Consider the following 25,789-nt stretch of genomic DNA (forward strand, 5'->3'; position numbering starts at 1 on the left):
GCCTAGGCAAGAATATATTTGAAAGGTAAATTGATATAAAAGTATACTTATAAAAAAATAAATGTTTATACACCAGTGTATAAATTCATTAGTCTAAAAATTTTAATTATTATTTGTAAAACATAATATCACATAAAGATCTGATGGACGATATACATCCAGTTTTTAGTTTTATTTATTTTTTTTATTAATGCTAAACTTATCAAACACTGAAGCCAAAGGTGAAGCCACATAATTCAAGGCAGTTCAGTCCACTGGCAAGAACTGGTATTTTAATCCCACCCTTAAGTCACAAGATGATGAATGGGGGAGGATTCTTTTATATACTTGAACATATATTGTCTTTTCCACTCCATTATTTCTGTAATCAATGAATGATGATTATCTCCTGGTATATCTAAAATGACTGAAAGTATAGCATTCATCCTCTGTGTCTTCACATATGCACTGCCCAGTGATGCATTAACATACATATATTTGCTTGGTTTCTCACTTTTATGATACCACTAAATAAGATAGTACAAAGGGTGTAATTTCCCTGATATTTAGTACTATAATCACAGTCATGGGGAAGGAAGGTTGCACATTCACATAATGGCAACCTGTCTGTCAACATTTTATCAGATCTTATTGTAATGAGAAACATTATGTAAATACTTATAACAAACAATATGGCATCCTATAAGCTATTATGGACATGGAAAAGAAATTAATATAACAGTAGCATATTGAACACATTCAGATCTCTTACTCCAGTCCTGGGTCAGGCAGAGACAAATTGGCTTTTGTCTCCATTGACAGATCTCTTCAAACATTTTATCATGATCCAGTTTGATCTTATATACATACTATCTTCACAATACAGTATGTATGTTTATTCTATAGTACCTTTATACCTATGATATGGAAGCTGATTCTCACACACACACACACACACACATACACACACACACACACACACACACACAATGATTGAATCTCACAGCAACCAGCAGAAAGGTGGAGCAGCAGCCACCACACTCAGTGATACTTCATTGAATTAACACACACAAATAATAAAAATAAGACAACAAAGGAATAGGATCTGAGGATGATATTTTCAGAGAAATTATCACCGCGAAAAGATATCAATTAAGATAACAGGAGAAACTCTCACTTACTGAGAAACATGAGAGCTGCCTTTGCTTCTCTAGATGAACAAATGATGAGGAAAAATAGTCGCCAAAAATATTACATCCAAGATTAGAAAATGTAGCAATAATTTGGTCACCAAATGAAACAACTACATAATAAAGTTAGAAGGTGTTCAGAGAGCAGAAACCAAGGCAATGCCAAAATTGCAAGATCTGCTATATGAGAAGAGACTGGCCAGGATGCAACTCACAATCATGGAAATGAGACATAGGTAACATTTTAGCATTTTAGAGATCACTAAGTGGGATGAAGCAACAAAGAAACAAGGGGGACATGGAAGAAAACTAAAAAACAACCATCTACAGAAGAGACAAAGAAGTTTATCTTCCCTCGGAGAACTCCAAAGCATGAAATAGACAGAAGGGAGAGATGGTTTGTGCTTTTAAGGAAAAATTTGATAAAAACAGTTATGAAGATGGGACGAAAAACTTCAGCTTCTCTCCCAAATGTCACAACTAGGTAAATACACACATACACATTACTACTTTTGAATTACTCTTCATATATCTGTTTACAACATAGCAACCCACTGAATAAGAGATTGCAACCCCGTATTGGGTCCCAGTCTGTACTTTGAAGAACCTTGCTATAGAAGCAGTGAGCCATGTGTTACCATTTTCTTTAATTCTCTACTTCAAAACCATTCCTTAACTTACCAACTTCAATTTCATCAGTTATTTCCAGGCTTGTTAAATGGCAGAAAATGATGCCTCATGCATCTGCTCCTTCCCAAGTCTGTACAAAAAAGTTTCATGAGTTAGCAAGATAAATTTTTATGAAACTATTTGGGACTACATACATTGCATGAAACATTAAAAAAAAAGATTGGGAGCAAGATGTCAAAAAATAGTTATTATATCATTATCCCTATAACCACACTTCACACCAAAAGAAAAGATTCCCAAATTACATAAGACTTGGTATCTACCATTAGAGTAGAATACAATATGAACATTGGGCCTTCTGCTTTCTGGCAACCATTAGTGAAGTGTTTAGTGCACTTATAAAAGATTCTCAGGGACTTATGTTTTATTGGTTTGAATTCCAGTTGATTTCATTTTAAGCATATGAAAAATATTTCATATGTACTTAGGTCTGCAAATAAATTCACTTTTCTGTAAAGGCTAACCTTGTGTTTTCTTCTCTCAATTGTACATTTTTTTTTCTAATTTTCAAGAGTGTAAGCTGTAAAAACTTAAAAAAGAGCTTTAATTAAATTTCCTTTCCAGCAAAATTGATGAGTGTTGGAAAGATTTACCATAATCAGAAGCAAAAATATTTTTAGGAGGTACTCATTAAATTCTCTGTTTAAATTACAATAATTTTTAAATGCTAGCCTTCTAATGTGTGTGTGTGCAAGAAATCTATTTATTGGAGAAGTTCTTTAGATCTATAAATATAAAGAAAGAATATTGCCAGAAATTTATTAAAAAATTTTGTGATCCATAATGTGTGATCTACTTCTACAGAAAACGATTATCAGAAAATTATTGGAGAAACTTTTTTTTACCAATAAATATATACATAATGAAAAAAAATTGCCAGAAGTTTTCAAGAAGACTTTTAACTAAGAATCACAAATACTTACCTGCGAAAGGCACATCTTATAGCTATTTTTTTATGAGCAAAATTTTCAAGCCAATCATGTTCTTTCTGCAGCAACACTACTTCCTCTGGGATGGATATATGGGCAACACCTATCCGAGCCTTCTTCACAGTCTTCAATAAATTAACCCAGCCCAAATATGTGACTTCTGCCCGTGGAAATCGGAGATCCATCAAGCTGAAAAAGACAATATTTTCCATTGACATACTTTTGTTTTGTATCTTATATTCTGGCATATAAGTACACAATAAGAATCATTTTTCATAATTATCAAATCAAGATTTTGGAATGAAACATAAATTGAGTAATCCTGCAGTTGTCTCTTGCACTGTGGGAGTAACCAAGTTCCTAATACTGAGAACAGCTAAGTGGAATAAATATATTGTAACCACTGCAATGAGTAAACCACTTCAACAGCTGAAGAAATGGCAAGTCAAGGCCATGTTCACATTCACCTACACTGCTAATCAATAATAATGTGCTAGACTTGAGCAGGTTGACATTCCATGGAAATACATCAGAAAATGTAACGAATGTCAATTAAGGATGTGGTGACACAATGGAGACAAATTAATGCACATCATATGAGCCATGGTTTCCTGTCTCCACTAAGAAGATAATATAGCTGATGTAACCTGTAAGAGAAAGTTGCTACAAAAAAAGCTGCATATCTTCTCTTGCATCATTGCCTAGAATTTCAAGAGAAGAATGAGCCAACCCTCATGTGTTTAGAGATGTGGCAAAACAACCAAGCACCAATTTTAATAAGCCAACTACAATGCTTGACCAGCTTTTTAAGCCACACCTGAGACAAGGTGTAGCATATATATCTTCCAATTATCTAGAGACATCAGGAAGAGGAAAAAAGAGACCTCAGAACTAATATAAAATCTCTGTCATTGAAGCTCAAGTATTATGAGTGCTAAGATAGAGATAAATTTCTTCAGAATATTGCCACCAAAACTTGCATTTAATATCAAATTTATGCCTTTTGACAGATATTTTATTTTATATCACAAATATGAATTACAAAAAAAACTATACTTGTCACTTGCATCTTTATGACTCACATAGAGTTTGGAGGCATGACAGCCTTTGCCATCTCACATACAGCCATGATGCTAGAATCCTGCACTCCACTCACAGCTAAGCACAACATGCCAATGTCCTCCATCTTCCTCAAGACTCCAGGGGATACATCAGTAGTTAAATGTAGGCCTGAAACATAAAAAGAGAAGAGTAATTATTGCCATAAAAAATAAATGGAGTGAGTGAGAACAGGGAGTAACTGACAGCTAACTGATAAGAGGAAGTAAGAGAAGAGTAGTTAAAGAGTTGGATAGGAAAAATAATGAAAAGTTCAAAGAAAATGGAGATGTGCAAAGTCTTTAAACAATTACAATATGTACAGCAAATGACAAAACTTTGGGTGACTAACTGAAATAAACTATCCCCATCTTTAACTGCTGTCAAAACATCATTTTTTTTTTCATGTGCAGTGTATGTAGATTCAACAAATCTGACCAGTTTGGAAACATTCCATCATGCACTTGAACAGAAGTTAATTGAAGCTGAGTTGTAAACTACATGAAGTACTATGAAGCTTATTGTCAACAGCAGACTGGCTGGCAGTTCCTGACCAACTATGAAGAGTATGAAGAAGATATAGTACAGTATAAAAAAATTTTGACAATGTAATATGGAATCTAAAGAAAAATGGAACAAAAACGAAGCTCAGTACTAACATAATCCATTAACCTTTAAGTTTGGCCTCAAGTTGCAAAGCTGGACCATGACTTCTTGTGCAGCCACATCACTGGTCACAGCCAAATTCAGATAGACATTTGTACCTTGCATCTCAGCCAGGACGCTTCCACTCACATGACACACCACCTTCCCAAGATTACATCTGCTCAAGTGAAAGTACATCACTGTTAGTAGTTTAATACTTCTGTTTATGTAAGCTAATAAAACTATGATACAAAAAGCAATGAACACTTACTATGAATTTATAAGTACTGTAGTTATCATTTAGCAAAAATACGTCTTAAAAATTCACAATAAGAACTTGAAATATTACACTAACTAGAATTCAAGATAGTCCATCATCAACAAAATCTTAATCAAAATGACAGCCAAAATTCCTCTTTCCCATTAGACTTTTTTCAATACAGTATTATAATTAGACATTATTCTACTTGGCAAAACCAGTAATCAGCAGTATAGTAGTACTTATTCCTCTTCTTTCAACTCAAAAGACAAAACAATCACACATTATTCCTTATGCTTACATCACAACTTTACATTGTTCATTGTTCACACTCTAAACTTTAATACATACCACAAATACTTACTATAATGATATATATATATATATATATATATATATATATATATATATATATATATATATATATATATATATATATATATATATATATATATATATATATATATATATATATATATATATATATATATATATATATATATATAATTCTTGACATGAAAACATTTCATAACCATCCAAGCTATCTGTTAACATTCATTACCACCATTCTCTTCCACTCTGTTTCCTTTCATTCCATCAACAGTGAATTGTGATGTCATTGCATACAATCTAGGTTCACAGCCCATTCTTCTCCTTTCTATGAGAAGCCATTGACAACAGCAAGTGTATCTAATATCACAGAAATATTAAATTCCCCTCCACCTAGTAACCAAACATTATAAGTAGTAGCTATTAATTAAAGTTGCTTGTGCATTTATATTGCTAACAAACCATGGTAATGGTGCAAACTAAGGAAATATGGTCAAGTCATTTTGCTAAACAAAGGGTACCAATTTTCAAAATTCTTAATATGCTCAAATGAATACAGCAGAAATTAGTAACCCTGCTAGTGACAACATTCCCACTGTATTATCACACACACACACGGAAATATACACATATGATTAATTAGATAATACAGTCATTACCTTTTTGAGACAGTCCGAACTTGTTGATCATTGCTGGGTAAGGAGTCAGGCTCCCAGAAGTCCTCCCAAAAACTCAAATCTAGCTGAGATTCAACATCTGCAATTCTAGTCATCAAGTCTTGTAATTCTGGGATATCTCTGGTTTTTCTGCAAATACTAACAGAGATTTCTTTGGGCCTTGCTTCTTGCAACATGAGAAGAGCTGCTCCTATACGTTTATCAGTTATAGTTATACTTTTTGATATGTGTCTAGAAATATGGCTGATGACAATTGGTTCATTCTTTGTCAGTTCACAAAGGTCAAACCACTGATTGTCATCTCTTACACCAAGTTCAGACTCTTTTAATAATTCAACAATTTCCTTGGCAATCCATTCTCGAACTTCAGGACCATGTAAGGCATAAATTATCCCTGCCACATGTAGTAACATGCTCTGGTATTTATTCATTTTTCCAGACTCTCTGATGCAAAGATCATCAATCACAGCTTTCAAGGAACCTGGCTTTGGAGCAGTAGGGGTCAATGCAGCCTTACTAAGAAGAGCCTGTTTCATTATAGGATCAACATCCTCCATGTTCAAAAACACAGATAGCTTTTGCATAAGAGACTTGATTTTACTTTCTTGGTTTTCATTGAATAAATTCTGCACTATGCACTGCGCTGCATAAAAGTCATGAAGAAGTTTGTGTGGTACACTCACTTTTTCTTCTTCTTCTACGACCTTGATTACAAAAAAGGCAGACAGAGTCTCTCTGGCAGGCAACTTGTTAGCTGTACATGTGACCTTAATTTGATCCACAGTCTTTGGTAACAAATATTCAATTGCATCTTCATTTAGAGATAGTAGAGCTGCTTTATAGATACTATACATAACATCCTTAATTTTTTCCTGCAAGTCTTGATAATCAACACCACAAGTATCTTTATGATGGATTAGTCTTTCCAAAAGTTTTTTTTTCATGAGGTTGTGTGTCTGTATGTACAATTCACAAGATGTTGTTACAGGAGTTACTTCACGGGGGTCATCAGCCCAGAGCCATGTGAGTAATACCAAGTTAAGGGGCAGTCGATAATGACTCTTGAGATGAGATTCAGAATTCTTAATGTAATTAATGAGATCCTCTGTATCCTGCTTGCTTCTGCCATGCTTCCACATTTCTTCATGATACCTCCTAACAAATTCTTCCTTTCTGTTATCAGCAATGCCAATGATCTTGAGATGAGCAGTATGGAATGTGGAAGGCACATGCATCTTGAAATGCCTTGCCTTTTCTGGACGTGATGTACATAACACAACTAGATTTTTATTATTTTGATTTATTATATCTAAGAATACTCTTTCAGAATAAGAATTCAGTTCATCTAGCCCATCTACTAAAATAAGTGTCTTCAAATCAAGAGTGAATTTCAAAAGTTCATCTTTTCTAAAATATGTGGCATTTGTCTTAGGCATCAGCTGACACAGAAGTTGAGAAAAAGATGAGAGTGAGGTGTTCCTGCACTCAAAAACTAAGAGGAGATCATACTCATCAAGACCTAATATGGATTTCTTCTTATTCAACCACACAGACTTAAAATATTTCATTAGGGTTGTTTTGCCAGCTCCTGCTGGGCCCTCAATAAGATAAGCTTCAGGACTTTCTACATTGGCATTATGCTTCAATGTATTATTGTTCCTGCAAAATGTCAGAATCTCATGGCATGGTACATGAAAACCTTTTGCCTTTTTTCCAGCATTTTCCACTTCAATTTGTGTGAAGACCATACTGACATCAAGAAGCACTCCTTCGCTCTCTAAGAAATAAACAGGGTTGAGTTGGCACAGATCTTTATATTTTTCCCTTAATTCTTTAGCACCTTCTATTTTCAAGAAATATTTTAGCTTTTCATTCTCTAAAATTGCTCCATAACTATCAATATCTGATTTGATTAACTGCTGGCTCCTGACAGCTTCAATTGCTTCCTCAATTTTTTTCACTTCTTGGACAGCTTCATCAGACTTGTCATACAGATTTCCAGCCACCATCAAAGCTTTCTCTAACAGATCCCTCAAGTGTCTGGATCTTACAATCATCTCTTCCAATGAAACTCCAACAAATTTATGACTGTGATCATTCCGAAATTTTTTTATTGCTGTTACAAGCCCTTCTAATCTATTATCATTTTCTATTTTCCAAACATCAGGAGTTGTCTCCAGTTTATCACATGTATGTCTGATCACGTTAAATAAAGTTGTTACATCAAATTCACATTCTTTATCTTTATCTGACAATATTTGGCGTTGATATAGGTCAAAATATTTTTTGTAACGTTCCTTGGAGTATCCCTGAGTATTGAGTAAATAATGTTCCACAGATTCATCTTCCTTCTGCTTTGTTCCCCAAAGAAAGATCTTGTACAGGACTGAACGTGCTATACCATGTCCCATCTTCATTAACTTTAAAAGGTTTGATTCATCTTCACTGATGGCATCAGGAGTAAGGTGGACCTGCTGATAGGCCATTGTGTCTCATTATCTGAAAATAAGCTGAGGTAAAAAATAATAAAAGAATACAACAAATATATACATCACATACTATTGATCAAAATGATACTTTAGATTTTGGTTCACAAAACACCTCTCAATCTAATACTATTTCAAAAGATAGTTGTTCTCTTATCAAGAAGAAAAATTCAGAAAATAAAGAGGGCATCCTTTGCTGAACTCACCTTTAGTGAAAATACAGAACAGAAATTTTTTAAAAAATATTAATTTATAATGCTGTAATCAGACAATACAAAAGACGGAGTGCTGACACATTTCTCATACGAAAATAACTTTACCATATCCCAAACTGATTATGTGACTGTCTTCCATAAGCACACGAAGAATGTTTAACTTTAGGTAGCCATGTTATCCAGTCTTAATAATAATTTTATGATAAAGACACTGAAATATAAATCAATTTCAACAAGCACATATAAATAACTGTTTGAATGCAACAAATTTGCACAACATAATCACCTCTTACCTACTTGCCAAAGTTGCTAGGGTGTGGTATGGTGGCTCGGACTAACCCTTTCCACCAGGGCCAACATAGAAATGAGTGTGAGTGATAAGTACAGGAGTGTGTAATGCTGTCTTGGATATCCCAGGTTGGATTTCTGGCATGGTATATAGACAAAAAATTACTGACATGATACAGTATATTGTTACTAGAAAACCTACGTAAGGAATCAAATTTACTGGTATAGGTAGGAATCTATTTCACAATGGTAAGTAAAAAGCAATTTGTCTGTTATACATTGGATTGTACTGAATGAATCCGCTAATCATTTTCATCACAGATCAAAAGCTTTTGTCTTAGAAAGATGTCTTCTTTCCAAAGGTGCACTTTTTTCATGTTAGTGAGACTGATAGGAAATTCAGTTAGGAATACAGAAAAGATAGGGAGTGTTGTGAAGTAAGGCCAAATGAGGAGGGAAGGCATGTAACAAGATTAGATGAGCACTTAAAACAGTGAAGGTGGCAGTATATAGCAAGAAATGTAACATTGTGGTGATGAGAGAGGCAGAATACAGTCAGTTAGAAGGATACACTCCAAACTGACCTAGTTTATACTTAGCAGATATATCTAAACTAGCATAACCCAAGATACACTCCAGGTATAAAACATCTTAATCTGTAATAACCCCAGCTATAATCAGGAATGAGGTAGATTCTTGGCCGTTTCACTGCCACGATCAAGTCTTAGGATATAAGAGAACCTATTGATTAGTTCACCTTCAACCAGGTGAGTGAACCTATCTCACTGTGGCAGTCCTTACTCGGCTCTTCAGTCAGATCCCTTTATTCAGCGTATTTTGAAGTTTTAAACCACTTCTTAATGCCTTATTACTCAATGTCAGACTGAAGCCTTTCTCGATATTTACTACGTTTTCTGTCACCAGGAACTAGGGTATAATTCTAGTTTCTGCCCATACTCCCCCCTCCACCCCGCAACAAGCTTGGGGACAGGTGGGAATGCGGGGTTTTTTGTGTGGGGTACATGAAATGCATCGGAAATGCGTTTTTGCGTAATTTTTTCCATTTTACGCAAAAATACTCATTTCCGACGCATTTCATGTACCCCACCCAAAACCCCGCATCACCTGTCCCCAAGCTTGTTGGGGGGTGGAGGGGGGAGTATGGGCAGAAACTAGAATTTTACCGTAGGGAGTTATGTCTACTTTATAGTTAACAACAATTATAATACCATATTGAATTATTCAGAAGCAGAAGACAAAGATTACATGTGAGGCGTTCTTTATTTTAAGATGAAGTAACGTAACATTACCTGCTCAGCCCTGCAAGTACATCTCAAGGTATGATGCGTCACAGTCACAGGGCTGCCCTTCCTCTGTTTACAACCTAGTATTGGGTCTCGGTCTGGGACAAGATTCACTTCTCGCGCCACAATGGATGCTTTTTTTTTTTTTTTTTTTTTTTTCTTCTTTTTTTTTTTTTTACGTATAGAAGAGGGCCAGCCAAGGGCAAAAAAAAGAAAGTTAAAAAAGGCCCACTTGAGTGCTGGCTCTCTAAAAAGTGCAAAAAGTGTCAAAACCGTCAGCCAGATTTAGGACAGCAAATGCCTTGATACCTCCCTCTTAAAAGAAGACAAGTTTTTTTTTTTTTATACCATGTGGGCTTTTCACGAGAATTTATGGGCTAAAGGGGGTACTTTTTGGGGTACCTCCTATCTCAAAGCCCACCCGCTAGGAAACCGTTGCCCCAAGTGAGGAAGCCCATCCTACACTCGGACCGTGGACAGGATTCGAACCCGTGCGCTTTGAGACCCCTCGGACCCCAAAGCACGCATGGTTCCACTGTACCAAGTTGTAGGAATTCAGAAATACAGATGCAGGGAGGGAGTTCCAGAGTTTACCAGTGAAAGGGATGAATGAATGAGAGTATTGGTTAACTTTTGCATTAGGGAGTTGGACAGAATAGGGATGAGAGGAAGAAGAAAGCCTTGTGCAGCGAGGCCGCAGGAGAAGGGGAGGCATGCAGTTAGCAAGATCAGTAGAACAGTTACCATGAAAATAGCGATAAAAGATAGAAAGGGATGCAACATTTCGGCGGTGAGAAAGAGACTGAAGACAGTTAGTGAGAGGAGGGGAGTTAATGAGACGAGGAGCTTTCGATTCCACCCTATCAAGCAAAGCTGTGTGACTGTGTGCTACCTCTCTGGCTTGCTTTCCACTCCTCCACAGCAGAGCAAAAAATAAAAATATAAATAAATAAAACTAGCCTATTTACTCAGTTAATAAGTATTCTTTGAAGGATAGGCTAACTCAACAATAATTGCCCGAACAGTGAAAGCTACCAAATTCACAGAGAGAGAGAGAGAGAGAGAGAGAGAGAGAGAGAGGTGAGGTCATGCTGACCGTGTGGCCTAAATTTAGCAATGAGAGGACATTCCATGATATAGTGACGCAGAGTGTGTCCCCTTGGTGTAGCACACAGCACACACAGCACACACCAGGAGAAGCACTGACTTCCCAAAAGTATTTGTAGCCTAATCTGAGCCTCATTGCCACCCTGTCATGTGATGCAGTGTGTCTCCCGTAGGTGTAAGCACAGCTCTGGGAGACACGTGCATAGTGAAGACTAGTGTTACTGCCCCTATGATAACAAAGCTCCAACTGATCACTAATGCTACTTTGTACAAAGTCCTTAATGCTACTCTTAACCTAACCCAGAGTGTACTCAGTGCCAGGGTCCACTGTGTCATCTTGTAGGGCACACTGAACAAGGTGGTCTGCTTTTTCATTTAACGGTATACCCACATGAGAGGGTATCCAGATGAAGGAAGGAAGCAGAAAGGAAGGCAACTCATGACAGGCATTTTTTTCATACTCTAGTAATTCGCGGCCAAGTATATATATATATATATATATATATATATATATATATATATATATATATATATATATATATATATATATATATATATATATATATATATATATATATATATATATATATATATATATATATATATATATATATATATATATATATATATATATATATATATATATATATATATATATATATATATATATATATATATATATATATATATATATATATATATATATATATATATATATATATATATATATATCTGTTTAGCCCTAGGAAAAGTCCTGCCATTGCTCAGTTACTGTAGCTATATGAAGTACTCTTTAACTGGTGGTATCATTATAGCCGAATGTAACCAACGCTAATTTTCCGTCATAAAAAAATATTTACTAATGTTATACTGATTTCCGAAGGTTATCGTAAGTTACATTTCAACAAAATATAAGAGTATATGTATATATCTATGATACTTGAGTCTAGTGTTGCCACATAAATCTTTTCACCTTGAAAATTTCTTTAAGGCAATATCTACTGGAGAATTTTATTGTATTTGCACTTGATTTAGTTTTCCATTAATATATATGCATTCAAATGAGATGTATAATAATTAGGTATTTTTGCTTCTCTCCCTCTAGCCTCGACAAGGAGTACTGAGTAGTCAAATCCTGCAGTTGTAGTTGGTAACACTGGCTGCTCCTTTCCCTTGTTGCTGCTAGACTCCGGCAAACCGCGGGGAGGTGCTCTGGTAAGCCTATATGTCCATTATTTAGCTTAATATATCGAGTATGCAGCATTCTTTGTATAACAACTAAGTACCTAGGCATGAGTGTATCCTCCAGGAATTAAAATAGCGGCGAAGCGGCAGCCGCGGAGATAATGAGAGGGAGGGAGTGGGATGGGAGGTGTGCAGGCTGGCAGGCGGAGAGTGTTGTCCATGTGGCGTGATGTTAATGGTGGATAATGGAGCTGTAGGGGGTAAAGAAGAGAAAATAAGGGTATGTAAAGAGGAATGGTGCTGGAAATAAAGAAAAAGAATGCAATTACTAAGGGTGGTTAAATTAATTGCCCAGCAGCAAATCCCAGTGGAAAGCCGCATCGTGGGGCGGGGATCACTCAACCAGGGAACCACCAAAGTAAATTTAGGCAAGCTTAACTGGAAAATCGTCAAGATAATACGTACATGCTAGGAGTGTTCAGATAAGGTCCCGTCAAGGCTGTAAGCGTGGATAGATGATGTTAAAGCAGGCAAATTGTGGGAAAAACAATGCGGGTGTGGCGTCCAGACGGCAACTTATCTTCCTGAACTTGAGACTGTATTTTGTATAGGCTATTTTGTACTGGTGGCCCTTAACTCCATGAAGGGAATAAATCACCAAATAGCTCAGCTGATGGGAATTGTGCCAGTATTTAATTGTAATTCATAAGTACTCTGGTTATATCTATTTATTTATTTTTCTTTTGTTTTGCCTGTAAGCTCAGGATTGTATTTGGAAGCTTACTTCTCAGTGTTCTGTTGTCTTTAGTTATTTTTCTGCTCTATAATTTGTTGTATGGTTCATCATGTTTGTGTATGTTTTCCATGGAGCCGTTCTCACTCCCTGGGCCAGGAGTTGCAAACCCCACCAGTTAAAGAAGCACATGAGTAGTGGTTCTCCCTATATTGTCAAATCATCACTTAACAAGACTGAAAATTAATTTCTCAAACCATGAGTTTCCTATGAACCTTTTAGTTCAAAGGTTCTCGATCTTTTCAGCACATTTTGATGATGTGATACATATTTTGAATACTAAATCCATTTTTAAGAAGTAGTACTAATGTGACCCCTCTCCCCTCCCACCTTACCATCTGTAGTCCCAAGGCACAGGACATGGGCTTGCTCTTTAGTACTTTAAGTGAATACAATGTGGTTTATCTCATAAGATTCTGAAATGTTCTCCAGCACAAGACACAACACAGGTAGGTTCCAAGATAATTATCTTCAGTGACTCAACCATAACAATTTGCTGGATAGAAAGAACAAATAATTAAGCACACCTCACATCTGCACAGGTTGAGGTAGCAGCAAGCCAGCCAGACAACCACCATGACTTCCAGGTTCTTCATGTCTGACTCCGAGTCGGAGTCAGACTCAAGCGAGGAGGAGATTGTTCCCGAGCCACCCGGAATCTCATCTTCAGTGTTTGTGGTGAGTCATCTGTCATCTTATGAGTCTGAAACTAGAAGGTGGTAATCATTGTTAAATATTGCATCTTGAATGTGTAGCTACTGTATTTAGTGCACTTTAATGTGACAGCATATACTGTACATACCCTACTTTTACTTATTTTTGTTATCCAAGTTTTTTTTTTCCCATTTTCTCTTTGTGACCTCAGCATACTGTATACCATATTTCATTCTCTTCATGTTTTACATTTGAATTTTCTTGTGCAGTCTGCATACAATGTTTTACTGTCTTATTTTCTTTTATCATTTATACAACAGTTCAGTGAAGATGAAGATGAAACTAAAAGAGTGGTGCGTTCAGCCAAGGAGAAACGTTATGAAGAACTCAAAAATATCATCAAGAACATCAAGAACTACAAGAAGAATAGGGATATGGCAAGCTTGCTATCAAGTAAGATTGAAGCTGGTGTTACAAAGTTATAGCACTGCATGCTCTTATAGAATGTATAGTATGAATGTGTATGTATATGCACAGTGTAAAAATTTTTCCCTATAGATCATATTCATATTGCAAAACAAGTATGGTATGTAAGCTGATGAGTTGTGGTCATTAAACTCATCTATATTGTCAAACTCCATTAAGTCACTGTCATATCATGTGGCTTGATTTTTCCAAGCTGTGAGGATGCTAGACCTGCAGTGAATCTTCATTATCTTTTTCAGAAAAGGGTATAAATAGTGATTTAGTGAGTTCTGTTTGGTTATTTATGTGTTATCAAAAGAACTCATTTCTTGTGGACTTCATAGATCTTGATATATGTAGAATTTGAAGGAGCTCCATGCTAGAGAGTTTTGAGTGTTTATAGTACTGTTAGAACTCATAAGACTGGTACAGTAAAGTCTTAAAATTGTATATTTGTCTAGATGTATTATGCTGGGCCTTGCACAATATAATGATCACCACCTTGTTTTCAGGCTTTGAGGATGTGTGTCGGGCTTACAGCAAAGCCTTACCTGTTGTACAGAAAGAGGAGGGTGGACGCACCCCAAGGTTCTACATCCGATGCCTGGCTGAACTGGATGACTTCATACAGTCTGTTTGGGAAGACAAGGCTGGAAGGTACTGACTCTTTGTTACTACAGCAGTTGTATTTGTGCATAGTACCAGTTAATGCTTTTGTATGATAATCTGAAAAGTACAGATGTTTTGATTAAGTCGGCCTTTTTTTGCAAATTTTCTCTTTGTGAATCTCAGTGAACAATGCCTTTCAATATTTTGTGATAAAAGAAATATTGTTTGAAAATAGAGTTTAGAAAAATGCATTTTTCTATCACTAATTACAAGAATATTTTTGATAAATATTGCTCTATTTTGAAGATAGTTTTTCATTTGCATTGACATATTTGCCCTTGAAAGATAATGACAAAGCTTCATCTACAGGAAGAGCATGTCAAAGAACAATGCCAAGGGTCTCACTACCTTACGTCAAAAGTATCGTAAATACGCCAAGGATTACGAGGCAGACATTGCAGTGTTCCGGGAGAACCCTGATGCTCCAGACTCTGATGCTGAGGTGGAGCATGATGAACAAGAGGATGACAGTGATGATGACAACATCATGGATCGTGGCCCTGCAGCCTTTGGGAAGGAAGTTGCACCCTCCAAGTGAGTATTTTGTGATAAGTATTACATCAACAATATTAGTAACTAAAGTTTTCAGCATTCTGTAACATGCTTCTGTTTTTCCTGCATTGCTTCCTGCTTAGTTAGAAGCTGATAAGTATTCCCTGGCATGCGATTGGGTTAGGTTTCTGGAAATCCAGCTGTAAACCAGTTGATTGTTCAGCCAACTGAATAATTAGTACAAAAAAATAATAATGCATTCCAAGCGCACGGGTTCGAATCCTGTCCATGGTCTGAGTGTAGGTTGGGCTTCCTCACTCAGGGCAACAGTTTCCTAGCGAATGGGGTTTGAGATAGGAGCTACCCTAAAAAAGTATCTCCTTTAGCCCATAAATTCCCCTGAAAAGCCCACATGGTATAAATGGTGTAAATATCCTGTGTATATACAGTTATTGCTTAAGTAATGAAATGCATGTTACATGAAATAAAGTGGGTTAAAGTGATTCATGTAACAGACTCAGGTTAGTGAAGGACAAATATTATGAAAATGAAATGTTGTGCAACAGTGAATGGTAAATCAGGGAATACTTGTATGTATTTCTGATAATCATTCTTAGTTTTTATGAAAAAAGAAAAATGAAGTTAAATACAGAACAGGTGATTGGAAATAATGTAATGTTTCTAGAACTACCAGTAAGATCACCAAGGGAAGTGAGGATGAAGATGACGATGATGATGACAGCTTTGACTGGGGTCATGATTCTGAAGATGAGTCTTCCTCTTCAGACGGTGATGGCGGCATAGACTCCCTCAGGTTTGTCAAGCATCTTATGTTTATTAAAGTAATCACTACAAGTTTATAGTTTTGCTACATACAAGAATTAATATCATTTGGAGTCATATATAGTATTTTCTTTTAGTTGACAGTATAAGTATCTTTCACATGATTTGTGTCATCACATTATACACAAATAATTGATGTTATACAGGAAGAAATTCTTGAAGGATAAGAGGGAGCGGGATGAAGATGATTTGAAGAGGAGGAAAAAGAGGGGCCAAAGAGAAATCAAGACCAAGGATGAAGAGAGTGATGATGATGTAGGATGGGAGAGAGTCAAGAAGGGCTCCTCTATGCCAATGGTATGTTGGTTTTACTTAATGCTGTACAGAGCTTACAATAATTTTTCCAGTGCCTTCAAGATCATCCAAGGATTTCACCTAATATGTTTTTACTCTCAGACTTGAGTTTGATTATTGTACTTAAATATGAGAATGGGTAGAATCTTGACTATTTGATAATGTGCATCACTAAATTTACAGTTAAACTAGCTTCTTTCATTACTACATAGTTTGGGAGGCATGATCCAGCAGCTTACAATGTCCTTTACTTTTTTTATGCTTAGTATCTGACATTGTTTATTGTAAATCTGTTGCGAGATAATGCAAGAAGAAATTGAAGCTGAACATACACCTCTTTGACAGGAAAAACCAAAAATGTTTGGAAAGGACGATGAGATCAATGTGACCTCTGTCCACAAAAAACTCAATGAGATCATGGCAGCCAGGGGTAAGAAGGGCACTGATCGCAAGGAGCAGATTGAGCTGCTACACGAGCTGCTCAACGTGGCTCGTGACAACAACCTTGGCCCAGCCATCTATGTCAAGATCCAATTCAACATCATCATGTCCGTCTATGACTACAACCCCTCTGTCTCAGATCCCATGAAGACAGAGTTCTGGGAGAAGGTGAGCCACTCACATTGAAAGTGCATCATAATGTGTTGTTGTTCCATGTATTTTTTTCTGCTGGTGTAAATGTTTAAAATGTTTTGTTTTTGGCCAAAGCTCATGTAATCTATATTTGTTGTTAGCCAAGCAATTTTAAACAAGAAGTGACTGTTTTAATGCTTCAGGTGCTGGTGAAGATTGATGAGCTGCTGGACATGCTGATCGAGAACCCTGAACTAACTATTGGGGAGCAGGTCACTGAGGAGACGGAAAGCTTAGAAAAGACTCCTTATCTGGTGCGTGGGTGTGTGCTCACCATTGTGGACCGCATGGATGAGGAGTTCATCAAACTATTGAAGGTGAGACTTTACCTTGCAGGCTTCAAATACAGTGGAGCCTTGCTATTTCTACACAGTCCACTACAAAAAATCAGTTGAAACATTGGTTTTTATGAAGGGTGAATAATTTTTACCCATATAATGTAAACTGGATTAATTTATTCTAGACCCACAGATAATTGCATATTTAAACCTTTATGATATTTAAGGGCTGAAATACAAAACTACAAAAGACTGATATCACTTACCTTGTAATTATATGGATATAAATTGGTAATAATGTGAGGTATCTGAATTATTAAGGTCAACAGGTGAGGCAGAATATTCAGTCAGTGGAGGGGATAAGAGTGGAATGATGGTGGCAGGGTAAGCATACAAATGACAAGTTGAATTTTACGTGAAAAAGTTGTATGATTAGCAAGGTGGGTGAATGGTGAGATTCCACCATACACCTAACCCTCCGTTATCACGCACTTATGAAAATCTGCAAAATTCAATTTTAGCCATCTGGAAAGTTGTTATTGCCCATCTGCTGTAGTAGTAGTAGTAGCAGTAGTACAGGTAGACCTTGATTTACGAATGAGTTACATTCCTGGAAAACCGTTCGTAAATAAAAAGATTAGTAAATCAAGCCTTTTTTCTCCATAGACTTACATTATATAAGGTGAGATACGTTCATGCTCACGTCCCTAGAATGTCACATAATGCAAGAAAGATACACTGAACAAAATGTATATGACATATTAAAAACATTAATTTGTATAATAATAGATAATGCAAATACATACAGTACATAGATATAATGCTAGTACTTACAAAATATAAGAAGCTGAAAGACTGGAGATGGCAGGGTAACTGCATGGTTGTGAAGGGTTACTGGGTTGACGGTGGTGTTGACATGGAGTAGGCTTGTGGGGAATCTGCATCATCATCATCATCTTGGAGAGTTGAAGGGAGGGTGGCTCCTGATAAGTCTGGAAAGTCATCAGCTGTAGCAGCAGTGGGTGAGGCTGATGTAGCAGCAGAGGTTGAGGCGTCTGCCGGAGCACAAGTAACACTGAAGAAAGATGTCAGTCTTGTTTGTCTTGCTTGATGCACTTTCCCCTGATACAGCTGTTTGTAGGCAACAAGGGCATATTGAATGTTGCGTTCTAACTTTAAACTTCTTTCACGATTGGGGTCATTATCAACAATTTTTTGCATGCCACTTTCTATTTTGATGAAAGCCTCAACTAAAACCTTGCGAGTGAGATGGTGCTGTCGAGTGGCGTCTTCCTCCTTTGCTGCTGCTGCTTCCTCCTCTACTGTTCGTTCATGTTCTATGGCAATGAGTTCTTCATTGGTAAGTTCTTGTTCATGTGAGGTTAATAGTTCACTGACATTTTCATCAACTTCTTCCATCCCTGCTTTATGACAACCTCAGTAACCACAGGACGCACCTGAAGGAAACCAGTGAAGTTGTGGACACACTCGGGCCATATCTTCTTCCACACCGCATTCATTGTTGATTCTTTTACTTCATTCCATGACTGCAATGATGTCAGTCCCATCCTTGATATTAAACTGCTTCCAAAATTGTGTAATGGAGAGACTTTTATCGGTGTCCACAGCTTCAATCATCTTTTTGAATGTGCGCCTTAAATGTGGCGATTATTCCTTGATCCATCGGCTGAAGTAAAGCCGTGGTGTTTTTCAGTAAGAACTCAACACGAACGTTCTCTGACAGGTCTGAGAGGTTTGTGGGATGGCAAGGAGCATTATCTACCAATAGTAGTGCTTTATGTGCCAAGTTTTTTTGATGGCAGTACCTTTCCACGACTGGACAAAAATTATCAGGGAACCAGCCCCTGAAATGTGTGATTTTTCATCCAACCCTTCTTACTAGACCGAAAAATCACAGCCAAACTCGCTTTGGCATGCCCTTTAAGAGCTCTAGGGTTGTCAGAGTGGTGAATTAACACAGGCTTCAACTTAAAGTCACCTGCAGCATTGCCACCGAAAAGCAAGGACTCACGATCTTTGGACGCTTTGTGACCAGGAGCCTTTTTTTCATTCCTAGAGATCACTGTTTTTGTAGGCATCCGCTTCCAATATAGTCCTGTTTCATCCACATTGAACACTTGTTGGGCAGTGTATCCCCCTTCTGCTACGATGTCAAGAAAAACAGGAAGATTTCCATCTAGTTTTCAACGTTCCGCATGAAATCGCATGAATTTTTCAGACGATAGGGATCGTTTCCGTCTGCAAATTTTTCGCCTTTGTTTACATACCAAGACCAAGACCACAAGACTTGCCGCGTCTCCTTAACCTGCTTCTACGTGCATTGGTTCTACCACTAACCATGAACGCATCCCTGCATGCTTTATGGCTTGTTTAGCTCGTCTAAGTTTCGTAATACACAGTATTACGTTCAGAGCAGCGTATCTTTGCTGCAGCGTGGCCTCCATGTTTGTTTACATTCTCGGTCTCTGTTGGCGGGAAGTGACGACGAAACACCGTTTGTGTGTGACCGGCCGCAACCAAAGTATTGTCAATTTTCTGAAAAACGATGGAAAAAGTGCTAGTGTGACACCGTCTAAATGTTTAGATGGGGGAGGAGGAGGAGGAAGATGTGGAGGGGGAAAAAGATGATGATCATGAGGAGGAGGAGGAGTCAGCAGCCAATCATTGCTGTGTATTCACGTCACGTGATTTGAATAAGGGAACTGATTGGTTCTGGTCACTGCTCACCATCACCACCACCGCCATCCATCAGTCTCGCACGTGTATTCTGTTGTTCAGACCTGGTTTTTTAGGAAAATTTTTGGGTTGAGGCACCAATTTATTTATTTCCTATTTATTTTTCACTTCCGTTATTGCGTTTTCCGCTATCGCAAGGTTTTTTAGGCACCAATTTCGCGCGATAACAGAGGGTTAGGTGTACTTAGTTTCCTTTTAATCATGTCCTTAATATTCCCTTTGCTAGCTTCTCTAAGTATAACTATGGGAAGGAAGTAATGCATTAATTTTTTGTTGGCAATTTTCAGGCATGTGATGCTCACAGCAATGAATATATTGTGAGTTTGCGTGACGAGATCCGTGTTTGTGCCATCATCGACAAGCTCTTGAAATACAAGGAGGAGAAGGGAATGCCAGCCGATATCTGTCGTGTGTACCTTCGAAAGATTGAACATCTCTACTACAAGTATGAGCCTCGTGCAGCCAAGCAAGCTGTGGTGAGTATCTTTATTTTACAAAATTGAGTTGACCCACCTGGCCCGTATAAAATGATGTTAAGATACTTTCGTTCTACTGAGAATTCTGAAGCAAGTTTTTTTCTGATTGCAAGAAAAAACTTATTTCTTTCCTCTTTTCCTCCATTCCTTCATACCTGACCTATTATTTTGGATGCCCCAGGGAGAACTGCCTACTACAGATGACACCACACTAGCCGAGATGGACCGCTTATGCAAGTATATTTATGTGCGAGACAACACAGATCGTCTCCGAACCCGGGCTGTGTTGTGCCACATCTACCACATGTCCCTCCATGACAAGTGGTATGAGGCACGTGACCTCATGCTTATGGCTCACTTACAGGTGAGTGTCTTAACATAGTACTTTAAGATTTCCCCCGAGATACATTTTCCTTTCTTGCACTTTGCTTACTTCATTTTAATTCTATATGAGCTATTAAAAATAAAGTAAGAAATAAAGGTGTATATTTAAGAAAAATTTTGAATATGTAACATGCAAGTTGAAAACATTTTCTTTGGCAATCAAGGTGAATGTGATAAAACCACAACATTCTTGCAGGAGACCATCCACCACTCTGATCTGCCAACACAAATCCTGTACAACCGCACCATGGTTCAACTGGGACTGTGTGCCTTCCGTCATGGCAACATCAAGGAGGCTCATAATGCTCTGCTGGACATCCAGTCTGGTGGCCGTGCCAAGGAGCTGCTGGCCCAGGGGCTTCTGCCTCAGGTATGTTCCATTTATGTTAAATATATTTTTTATTGTGATATTATAATGATGATTTTATACTTTCGTTCTCCTGACACCTGATGTCATTTTTGTACTGAATGACATAGAAAGATGAAAGCTTAAATGAATGTATATCTGTCTTATACCATGTCTATTTTTGGGCTTTTAGAGGCAGCATGAGAGGACCACAGAACAAGAAAAACAAGAGAAGCAGCGGCAGATCCCTTTCCATCAACACATCAACCTGGAGGTAAGGAATTTGCTGACAGGAATAGAACACTACTTGGGAATGAGGTGATAGGCTGTAGATAGAGTTTTTATCACCGATGAAAAAGCTGGAGAGAAGATGCTTTAAAATATTACGTGCTGCTTGTAAGTCTTTTTAACTATTCCGTTATCTTGTCTTTGTAATATTCTTTGTACCTGTATCTCTCTGTCTTTGTCCTTCAGATGCTGGAGTGTGTGTACTTGGTGTCAGCTATGCTTATAGAAATACCTTACATGGCTGCCCATGAGTTTGATGCTCGACGCCGCATGATCTCAAAGTCCTTCCATCACCAACTGAAGAACTCTGAACGGCAGTCCCTTGTGGGGCCTCCAGAAAGTATGAGGGAGCATGTGGTAGCCGCCTCCAAGGCCATGCGTAATGGCAACTGGAAGCAGTGTAGGTGAGTTATTAGGGAAGATGATTGATTATTGTTGATTTCTGTTTTCCAGATTTGTGACAAAGTATTTGGTAGAAAACTTAAATTGAAAGACACTTGTGAATAAGTGAAAGCTAATCCAGTAAACGTGATTAAAACTTATTTATTGTTATTGAAGGAATCTGCTGCTGAATGACAAGATGAATGCCAAAGTATGGGACTTGTTCCATGAAGCTGACCGTGTTAGGAAGATGCTGGGAGGAAAGATCCAAGAGGAGAGTCTACGTACCTATCTGTTCACCTACTCCCATGTGTATGACTCCATCTCCCTGGTGAAGCTGTCAGATATGTTTGAGCTGCCATACAGTACTGTGCATGCCATCATCAGCAAGATGATCATCAATGAGGAAATAATGGTATGATCAATTTGAATAAGTCTGTGTAGTACTTTCAATGATAACAGCCATTAGGGTTTCCTGTAAGGTTTGTCAGCAGCTGCCTCAGTCATGATATTCACATCTAGAAAAAGGAAGTTTGTCAGATACAGTATATCAGGGATAATCTAATTTTGCTATTGGAACCAAAGATGAAAAAAAGCGTGGTATACTGCACATGTGGCCTTTATTTGATTTAATGATTGGTAATGTTTGTGGGTATGTTTCAGCATTGCCCTTTATGAAAGATGTCAGTCAATCCAATACATGGATAGATAGCCCTGTATAAAAAGCTGATCTCTGTAACAGAACATTTTAAGGAAAGATACCCACCTATAGTATAAACTAATTTCTGGAATGCACATTACTTTAACTTTCATTGTGTGGCATAGAGTAATTTTGGTCTTTTGCATCAGATAAATATGCACATACACAGGAGAGTAAGACTGCTATCCTGCTACTGCATTGCAAGATCACGTACAGATATACATCTTTACTTTCTACTTTCTTTGCCCTTGATTTAAATCCGGGACCTTTTAGGTGTGAGAAAAATAAATAGAGGATTAATTTAGAAAGAGATATAGATATTTTCTTGAGGTTTACTTATTGTGCTTGTACTTACCTCAGGCCTCGCTGGATGAACCAACATCATGCCTAGTGATGCACCGCACAGAGCCATCCTCCCTTCAGTCCCTCTCCCTCCAGTTGGCAGACAAGCTGTACAATTTGGTGGAGAACAATGAGCGTATTTTGGATCAGAAGCCCTTTTTCACCCGCGGCATGCAGGTGAGATGATGTGGGGCAGCTGTTGTGGCGAGTGCTGGAAGTTCACTCCTAGAGTTTGATTCACCATTACCACGGCATTGTAGTAAAAAAATCATTAGATTTTCTTCAGAATCATTTATTTTCCTTAATGTTTTAGGAATTTGATTTTGATAGAGTTGAAAAGTTTTCTTGGTTTTAGGAATGAATTGTAAGTTTCATTAAACAAAATTTTAAAATGATCTATAATAACCATTAAGACTGTCCTTGGCTAGGTTTTGTTTGATTTTTTAGTTACATTACTTTGTTCTCCTTTTGGTAAAGGGATGCAATTCGCCCAAGTTTTTTATCCATGCACTTACTTTGATACTACTTTACTGCATATGTATGCACATGTGATGATTTTTATACTTTCGTTCTCCTGAGAACTTGATGAGTTTGTTTTACTGATATTAAAACTGAGATCCGTGGTCTTGGTGCATCTGATCGATGATGATTACTTGAGATGATGGTATTGCAGGGCGGTGGGTACCGTGACCGCCGGGAAAAGGGCAACTGGGGAGACCGTAGAGACCGCCGAGACCAAAACATCCACCGCCGTGGTGACAGAGATTAAGCACCAACGGTAAGTCAGATGTTTTTATATTTACTTCAAAAGTATTTTTTATGCATTTTGATATGATCTATCAGTGAGTGACTTGAGTGTGAATCTGTGAAACATTATTTTTATTAAGGTTAACACTGTAGTTGGGTAGAGTGGAGTTAAAGACAGGAGACCAATGGATAATTAGTGAAGTGAGAGTTGAAGTAAATTATTTCCATGCATATTATCTATTGAACAATGTTTTAGAATGTTTCTTTTTTTATATTCTTGCAGATTTGCTGTATGGCCAAGGAAAGGTGCATATCATAAGCAGTTAATGGCGTGCCTCCCTCTGGACCCCTCTTCTAAAGGTGATTGGGGCCCACACATCCAACAGCTAGCCACTCATCCAGCCAGCTATCACTTGTCCATGTTCCTTTGGTATACTCGTGGAAGTGAGGGAAGAGAGCTGGATGTGTGGGCCCCACCACTCCAAAGTTGGTTTCTTTGCAATTTGCAGAAAACTGAAGCTAAGAATCATCTTAAATGTTATTATGTATCCAGATTATGAAAAATTACTGAGCATATTATTCATTAAAGCTTATGGTATGGTAACCAAGTTCTTTTCTAATCACTGCCAATCCTGAATGACTACAAATATATCAAGATGTTATATTTGTTTTTAATTGACTGAGTGACTCATGGAAGTAATTAGCTAGCAAAGGTCATCGAACAACAAGGTGTCAGGAAAAGCATAAAATTATGTAGATCAACAAAGGGAAAACTAAATTAGCTCCTGACATGTCTAGGTACTCCTGAAAGTGTAAGCTGTAGGTAAGAGAGAATATGGTGGTAAAAAATGTAATTGCAGATATTGATATGAATAAATAGATATAGAGGGTAAAGAAAAGTCGCAGTGAAAAACACCATATATATCTATTCACTTCTTTTGATGTTTTAGGACGACTGGAATCCCATCTTCAGACACTGAAACACATATACAGAGAGTGAGTGTGGGACATCCTCCCTCACCAGAGGTCTACAGTAAAAAGGTCTCTTGTCCAAGACCCCTTTTGTCTCGGAGATCTTTGGTGGGGGAGGACATCCCACACTCACTTGGCACATACACATATTTCAGTGTCTGGAGATGGGATTTTTGTTTGTCCTGAAAAGTCTCAAGAAGTTGAATAGACATACTGTTTCTACTGTGACTTTTCTTCTCCCTCTACATTTTACACTTTGGTGAATCAGCACTCAACCAAGTGACCCCCTCTAAGGGTTGATGCACACTATAGAGATGGACACACTAGTTCATGGTCACAATCTCATATTAAATGCATATCATCAGTGAGGACCGTGAGCAGGCTGTGATAAGTGCAAACATCCCTGTCTTGTAAATCAGGAATTTATGTAAGGAAATAACCATGGAGGTATATATGTATGTATGTATATATTTATGTATGTATGCACTTGCACACAATAAACCTTTCATAATAATGAAACACTCAGAATACCCACACATACGCCCAAACACACACAGAATAACACTACCACACACCCACCCAGAACACTTAAAACACTCAAAACTAACACAAAACACACTCAAAATGTCATGCAACACCAAACACCAAAAAATTTGCTACTGTGTGTGTGTACACACACACACACACACACACACACAAACAAAAGACCACCCCGCACACCCAAACTACTTAAAAACTCCAAATTATCCTAAAAGACACTCAAATTATCATAAAACACCTCAAAACCCTCAATATACGTGAAATTTACCTAAAAATAATTACAAAACTAAAAAGTTGAGAACACCGAATATGCACCCAAAACACACTCAAAACACTATACATTACTAAATGCC

General features: G+C 37.4%; 2 protein-coding genes across 6 annotated transcripts; one reads left to right on the forward strand and one right to left on the reverse strand.

Moving 5' to 3' along the window:
* LOC123514006 lies at positions 1-10,210 on the reverse strand. Of its 5 annotated transcripts, none has more exons than XM_045271551.1 (7): positions 10,097-10,210; positions 8,792-8,924; positions 5,780-8,296; positions 4,546-4,709; positions 3,871-4,018; positions 2,783-2,977; positions 1-1,929 (listed from the first exon to the last, which is right to left on the reverse strand). In XM_045271551.1, the coding sequence occupies exons 3-7, from the start codon at positions 8,281-8,283 to the stop codon at positions 1,884-1,886; spliced, it is 3,057 nt and encodes a 1,018-aa protein (XP_045127486.1). In that variant the 5' UTR covers positions 8,284-8,296; positions 8,792-8,924; positions 10,097-10,210; the 3' UTR covers positions 1-1,883. The 5 variants fall into 5 exon arrangements, with proteins under 5 accessions (XP_045127486.1, XP_045127488.1, XP_045127487.1 ...); XM_045271553.1 differs by having other exon boundaries at positions 5,780-8,307; XM_045271552.1 differs by having other exon boundaries at positions 8,796-8,924; positions 10,097-10,153.
* Positions 10,211-12,282: 2,072 nt separating this feature from the next.
* LOC123514009 (eukaryotic translation initiation factor 3 subunit C-like) lies at positions 12,283-24,528 on the forward strand. Its single transcript, XM_045271558.1, has 18 exons — positions 12,283-12,412; positions 13,718-13,853; positions 14,150-14,282; positions 14,807-14,951; positions 15,273-15,497; positions 16,141-16,269; positions 16,445-16,595; positions 16,938-17,201; positions 17,369-17,542; positions 20,548-20,736; positions 20,918-21,100; positions 21,317-21,490; positions 21,660-21,740; positions 21,941-22,158; positions 22,313-22,550; positions 23,196-23,354; positions 23,851-23,955; positions 24,208-24,528. The coding sequence occupies exons 2-17, from the start codon at positions 13,752-13,754 to the stop codon at positions 23,944-23,946; spliced, it is 2,661 nt and encodes an 886-aa protein (XP_045127493.1). The 5' UTR covers positions 12,283-12,412; positions 13,718-13,751; the 3' UTR covers positions 23,947-23,955; positions 24,208-24,528.
* Positions 24,529-25,789: the final 1,261 nt, after the last annotated feature.

The sequence above is a fragment of the Portunus trituberculatus genome, chromosome 37 (assembly GCF_017591435.1).
Source record: "Portunus trituberculatus isolate SZX2019 chromosome 37, ASM1759143v1, whole genome shotgun sequence".
Taxonomy (NCBI): domain Eukaryota; kingdom Metazoa; phylum Arthropoda; class Malacostraca; order Decapoda; family Portunidae; genus Portunus; species Portunus trituberculatus.